Source organism: Pseudomyrmex gracilis, unplaced genomic scaffold (genome assembly GCF_002006095.1).
Source record: "Pseudomyrmex gracilis isolate BER0280 unplaced genomic scaffold, ASM200609v1 scaffold_526, whole genome shotgun sequence".
Taxonomy (NCBI): Eukaryota; Metazoa; Arthropoda; class Insecta; order Hymenoptera; family Formicidae; genus Pseudomyrmex; species Pseudomyrmex gracilis.
The window spans coordinates 57,216-63,430 of record NW_018021110.1 but is presented as its reverse complement, the minus strand read 5'-3'; the positions used below and the strand labels follow the sequence as shown (position 1 = coordinate 63,430).

General features: G+C 52.6%; 1 protein-coding gene across 1 annotated transcript in view; it reads right to left on the bottom strand.

Annotated features, from left to right (window-relative positions):
- Window positions 1-2,501: 2,501 nt before the first annotated feature.
- The window catches only part of LOC109860977, a 6,123-nt gene continuing 2,409 nt past the window's right edge, over window positions 2,502-6,215 (bottom strand). Inside the window, exons 2-4 of the mRNA XM_020440412.1 lie at window positions 5,785-6,213; window positions 5,252-5,560; window positions 2,502-5,108 (exon numbers count right to left, since the gene is read on the bottom strand). Coding sequence (XP_020296001.1) covers window positions 2,502-5,108; window positions 5,252-5,560; window positions 5,785-6,213 — 3,345 coding nt within the window. The remainder of the gene's footprint in view (window positions 5,109-5,251; window positions 5,561-5,784; window positions 6,214-6,215) is intronic.

Here is a 6,215-nt window from a genome sequence, read left to right as displayed (position 1 = left end):
AAGTATGTTCTAGGGAATCTATTGCCCAACGACAATGAGAACATCTCTCTGTTTCAGCTTTCCCAATACGGAACAAAAAAAAAAAAAAAAAAAAAGTATTAAAACACCCATGTCCCGTCATCATTTGGGTCAGATGGAACGACAGCGCACCATGCGGCCTTGTCAACCACCGCTCAAAGATTGGAAACACAGCTTCCTTTGTTCGTTTGCCAGTCTGACTCAGCCTAATTTTAGCAAGCCATTTGTTTCTGGTGTTTATTCCTTCCGTACTTTTAAGCTGGTCATAATCCAGCGGTCCATTTCCGAGGCGAAGATATTTAAAGATGTTAGCCCGTTCCTCACATAACAATTCCAAAGGTGGAAACCTTGCCAGTAGAAAAGCGACGTCCGACGACACTGTGCGATAGGCACTAATTACTCGTATCGCCATCTGTCTTTGCACAGCACGACACTGGGACACCGCCATTTTATTTTTTATAAATACGTCGGCCCATACCGGGGCACCATATAAAATGACCGCTAGGAAAACATGCATATATAGTCATCTTCGTCTTTCAGCGGGTCCGCCTAGATTGGGCATTATACGCGCAAGAGCCATAAAGACTTTCTGTCCTTTAGCAATCATATGCTGGAAATGGAACCTGAATGTCCATCCGTCATTGAGAATAAATCCCAGGTACGTCATCGACAGCCCTGGCATAATTTCAGTTCCGTTTAAAGACACCGGCAAAACCTGTATTCTGGCTCTTCTATTGCGGAAAATCACCGCTTCTGTCTTTTCTGGAGCAATACTGAGTCCCAAGGCACCAATAACTCTGCTGATAACCTTAAGTCCGCGATTTGCCACAGCAACCGCGTATTCAACATTGGGACCACCCGCAGCCACTAATGTATCGTCTGCGTAACAAAAGATACGGCACGTAGATGGGACTTGGAATCGCAAGACTTGGTCGTATGTGAGGTTTCAAAGTAGGGGACCCAAAACCGATCCCTGCGGGACCCCACACGAAATTCGCCTTTCAGACATTTGACCATCAGGACTCGTATACCTGATAAACCTATGCCTCAGATAGTCAGCTACAACATGTCTAATATGCACAGGCATACGCCATATTGCCATGGCTTCGCAGATTTTTGGCCAAGGCAGCGAATTAAATGCATTCTTGACGTCCAACGATACAGCAACACATACACCTCTATTAACTGTAAAAGAGGAGGAAAAACTTCTAAGGGCCAACACTGCGTCGCATGTAAATCGCCCCTTTTGAAAGCCAAACTGACGAGTTGCAAAGCCTCCACGTGCTTCAACCCACTCCATCATGCGCCGAGCCAGCACCCGCTCAAATAACTTGCCGATGTCACTTAGCAGGCAGAGCGGGCGATACGAGGAAGGATTACCAGGCTCCCTGCCAGGTTTGGGAACAAGGACCAACCGAGCCACCTTCCAGCACTCGGGAAACCTTCCTTTCTGGATACACGTGTTGAAACATCGGACAAGGCGGTCAGGAACTACCGAAAACATGGCTGCCACTACCCCTACTGATATCCCATCCGGTCCTGGGGCCGAATTTTGCCGCTTAACATCTTTAAAGGCACTTTTTATCTCATCAAGAGATATAAAATCGTCGTCATCCAACACCGGGGGTACCTCAGGCCATCGTTCTTCAGCCCCTTCTTGCTCGGGGAAAAGTCCGCTTACCACGTTCTCCAATTCGTGTTCTTCCAGCGATTCGGTGACCGACAAGGTTCCCTTTCTCAGGCGATTCATCACCGATTTGTATGGACTTCCCCAGGGATCACTATCTAAGGTTGCCAACAACTCCTGCCACGCGTTCTTTTTAGCTTCCGCGATAGCAATCCTCAATGATCGCTGTAGGGCCCTTAGTTCTTTTCTGGCAGCTTCAGCATTCTCTAAATTTCCTCGCCTTCTAGACTTTACCATCATTCGTCTGGCCACCGTGCACTTCCTTCGTTGTTCGGCCAAGTCTTTATTCCACCAGTATGTTTGCCGTTTGGAAGGGATCGTCTTTATACGGGTAGACGCTACATCACAGGCCTTTTTTTTTTTTTTTTTTTTACGAGGTGAAATGCTTGATGCATTTCCCGCCACTTGGGGAAGTGACGGGGGTATGCGGGACTCTCCCCCCTCCCAATAAAATTGGGATGGAGAGGGACTACCCGCTAAAACACCTCGGTGGTCCCTTTTGCGCTTTAAAGGTGGAGGGAAGCCTGGAAAGTCTGACGACTATTCCTTCGCGACTTCCCCCCCAAGCGCCTCGGCTATCACTGCCGTCTCCTCCTGTTTAGTGGGAGGCCAAGGACCACCCTGGTCCCCCACCACTGCCCATGAACCACGTGCAATGTGAGGGGAGAAGCTCCCCGCTTCCCCCCCTCCCTTGGTTCAGTGCAGTTCCGCACTGCTCTGCTCTTTCTTCTTACAAGATCCCTACCGCTGTAGTTGGGAGAGAGAGAAAGGAGAGGGGTGGAGCGACCTAGGCCGCTTAGTCCCCATCCCCCATTCTCCCTCGATCTTGCCGAGCCGGTTGATTTTGGCGGGCTCTTTCGGCGTCNTCCTTCGCCATCATCACATGGAAACAAAATGTTTCCACCGCCCGCCACTTTCCCTTGTCACTAATCATATGCCGCACTAACGTGCGCAATGACAAGTCATCCTCGTCGAGTGCCGTACGCAGAGCAGCTCTCTCTCCTTCCCACGCGNGGCAATGCTCGAGTGTATGCTGGGCGTCATCTACATTACCCCCCTCACAATGCATGCACCTGGGGGAGTCTACTTTTCTTATTTGGTACAAGAAAGCACCGAACGAACCGTNCCCCGTCATGACCTGGGTTGTATGGTAACCAAGCTCTCCGTGCCGCCTGTTGACCCACTGCCGCANCACCGGTCCCACAGCCTCGCAAACCCTTCGGCCCGACAGAAAGGGATCATTTATGCGTTCCCGCCATTGCCTAATCATCGCTCGTCCTGTTCGTTCTTGTATTCGTACTTCCTCTTCCTCGTTGATCTCACNTCTTCCGTCTCTTTCTCTTGCCTCGCGAATGGCGCCGTACACCGCCGACTGTCGCCACGCCATTAAGTCCACNGGAGGGGTGCGGGCCAACACCCTTACTGCTTCCCCAGATACCGTGCGATACGCACGCACCANTCTGGCCGCCATCATGCGCTGCACTTCCACCATCGGAGACGACACGCGCCTCTTTACCTCGTTGCACCATACCGGCGCCCCATACATGAGCACAGANTTGACCACCATCATGTACAATCTCCTAGTGTGCTCACGCGGGCCTCTCATATTAGGCATCAACCTTGCCAGAGCCGTTGTTACCCGTGTTGCNTTCTGCGCCGTATATTTAAAGTGTTCCTTGAATGTCCACTTCTCATCTATAATTAGACCCAGATACTTAAAATGGGGACCCGTCGCGATTTTTTCTCGTCCTATCATTATGTTTAGTGGGTCGCCTGGTCTTCCTTTTTTCCGGAACACCACAGCCTCGGTCTTAGAGGCTGCCAACTTGAGGCCCAGGGTCTCCAACTCTCTCGACACCACACCAACCGCCNTAGTCGCTCTTTCTGCCGCTTCTCTATCCGTGTTTCCGGCCGATAGCACCAACGTATCGTCGGCATAGCATATGACCTCGCTGTGTCGTGGCAGCTGCACATCCAGAACAACGTCGTATGCCATGTCCCACAAGAGTGGTCCCAGGACCGAGCCCTGTGGGACCCCGCATGTCATCCCGTGTCTCCTTTTCCTGCCGTCCTTGCACAGGTAAGTAACCTTTCTGTTTTCAAAATAACTTTCCAGGGTTTTTTGCAGGTAGGTTGGAAGTCCCCGCTTTCTTATTGTCTTTCTCGCAGCTACCCAGGACAAGCTATTAAATGCGTTTTGCACATCGAGGCTCACTGCCACGCATACTCTTCCTTGCACAAGATGTTCCTTAACGATTCGCCGTACCCTTAGCACCGCATCAATCGTGGACCTCATCGGTCGGAAGCCATATTGTCTGTCTGACAATCCGCCTGTTACACTTAGGTGCGCCTCAATCCGTTTTGCCAGTATCCGCTCGAAGAGCTTCCCAATATCATCAAGCAAGCATAACGGCCTGTATGACGACGGGTCACCTCCCGAGCGCCCCGGCTTTGGCACCAACACCAGCCTTCCTCTCTTCCAGATGTTCGGGAATTTTCCAGCCTGCATGCACTTATTAAAACATCTCCTGATGACATCCGGCGCCGTTTTTGCCGCTAAAGCCCATACCGGACATGATAGTCCATCCGGTCCAGGTGCCGTTTTCTTACCCGTGATCTTTCGTACCGCTTCCTCCAATTCTTCCTCGCTGACGTCGTACGTTGGATTCCAGGGGATCCGTTCTTGCTCTCCCGTGTATTCCCCGTCTGTCCGCGTGGGGAACAGGGCCTGTACGATTTTCCGGGCATCTTTGACCTCCACCGTCGCTGTTATAGGGGGTCCCGCGGTTCTCAGCCGGGATAACACCATCCGGTATGGGGTGCCCCAAGGGTCCTTATCTATTGTTTGTGTCAGAGACATCCACGCTTCTTTTTTCGCCTCAACTATGGCCTTGCGGAGGGCCCGTTGCGCTTCCCGAAATCCAACTCTGACCTCCTCGACTATACCGGGCGCTCTTTGACCATAACGCTTTCGTACCCTTGTGTATCGTCTTCGATGTCCAACGCACTCTTTTCTTAACGCGGCTACTTTTTCTGACCACCAATAGGCCTGCTTGCGAAGAGTAAAGGCGCCACGTACCCTCGGCATTGACGCATCGCTTGCGTTTCTCACGACCTCCACCATCCACGTCGTTTCTTCTTCTGCCGACCAACCCTCATGCTCCGATTCGTTCCAGGTTGCTCCCAAGATTGCTGCCTTGAACCGATCTTTGTCCCACTTTTCCAGCTTCCACCTAGGGGACCGTTCCATCTTTATTTGACCATCTCTTCCTGTTATTTGCTTTACCGTCAGTGCTACATATCGATGGTCCGACAGCGACTCCACGTTAACTAGAACCCTCCATCGTTCCACCAATGGAGCCGCAGCACTGGACGCCCACAACAGATCGATCCTGGAAGCTCCCTGCGGACAAACGCAGGTGAAATACCGTCCCCTATTCAGAACATGGAGGCCGGCCGCGGCTGCCCACGCCTCCACCGCGCGTCCTCTAGCGTTAGTAGAGGGGGACCCCACTGAGTCGACCATGCATTGAAATCGCCTAGCACCAGTGTGGGCTTGCCCCTCACTCCTCGCACGCTATCAGCCAGGAGATCCAAGCGGTCCTCGAATTCCTCTCTGTCTTGGTTGGGGGAATAGTAGCAACTATACACTACTATTTCCCCCCACTTGACCGCCACAAAGCCCGGTCCTCTTGCATGCATACCGGTCACCGAGCGGCTTCCCTGCGGTAACCATGTCAGCGCCGCTACTCCATCCTGATCCACTGCCCAATTTGAGGTGGTAGGGGGCCTGCGAGGTTCGGACACCGCCGCAAGTCCCGCTCCTCTTTCCCGCATGACCTGTTGGAGCAGGTCCTGCGCCGGGCCAGAATGGTTAACGTTAATTTGTATTAACTGGTCCATTCTGGTCCACCTCCATCATTTGTGTCTGCCCCTCGCTCCTCCGCTCTGGGGGCACTTGTCGTCCGTTCCTGCCTTTGGTTCGAGATGTGCAGGACGCCCCCCCCCACTCTGTGGTTGGGTTCAAGGCCGCGCGATTCACAGAGCACGCAGTGTGCACGTTCAGCGCAATCTCTTGCCTTATGGCCATTTTGTCCGCACCTATAGCAGGCCGCACTTCTATCCTCTACGTTGCGGCACATCTGCTTAATATGGCCATACTCTAGGCATCGATAGCACTGGAGTTGTCGCGGCGGTAAAAGCGTGACCTTGGCCGAGGACCATCCCACGCGCAATCTATCTCCTTCTGCCACTTTCTCCGCCGTTTCTACCGGACATCGTAGCCATAACGTGCCCAGGCCGTTTCGCCCCACTTGTATGGGGCCAGCAATGACATCTGCTTCACGACGCGCGCCATAGTCTCCACCAAGGATTGCCCTTACCACATCACTGGGTTCCACCGAATCATCCAATCCCGTTACGCGTAGCTCTCTTTTCCTTACCGGACGGGTGACCACTGCTGCTCCTTCAAGAGCGCCAGTTAAGGCGTCAGCCAAAAGATCGGCTTTCT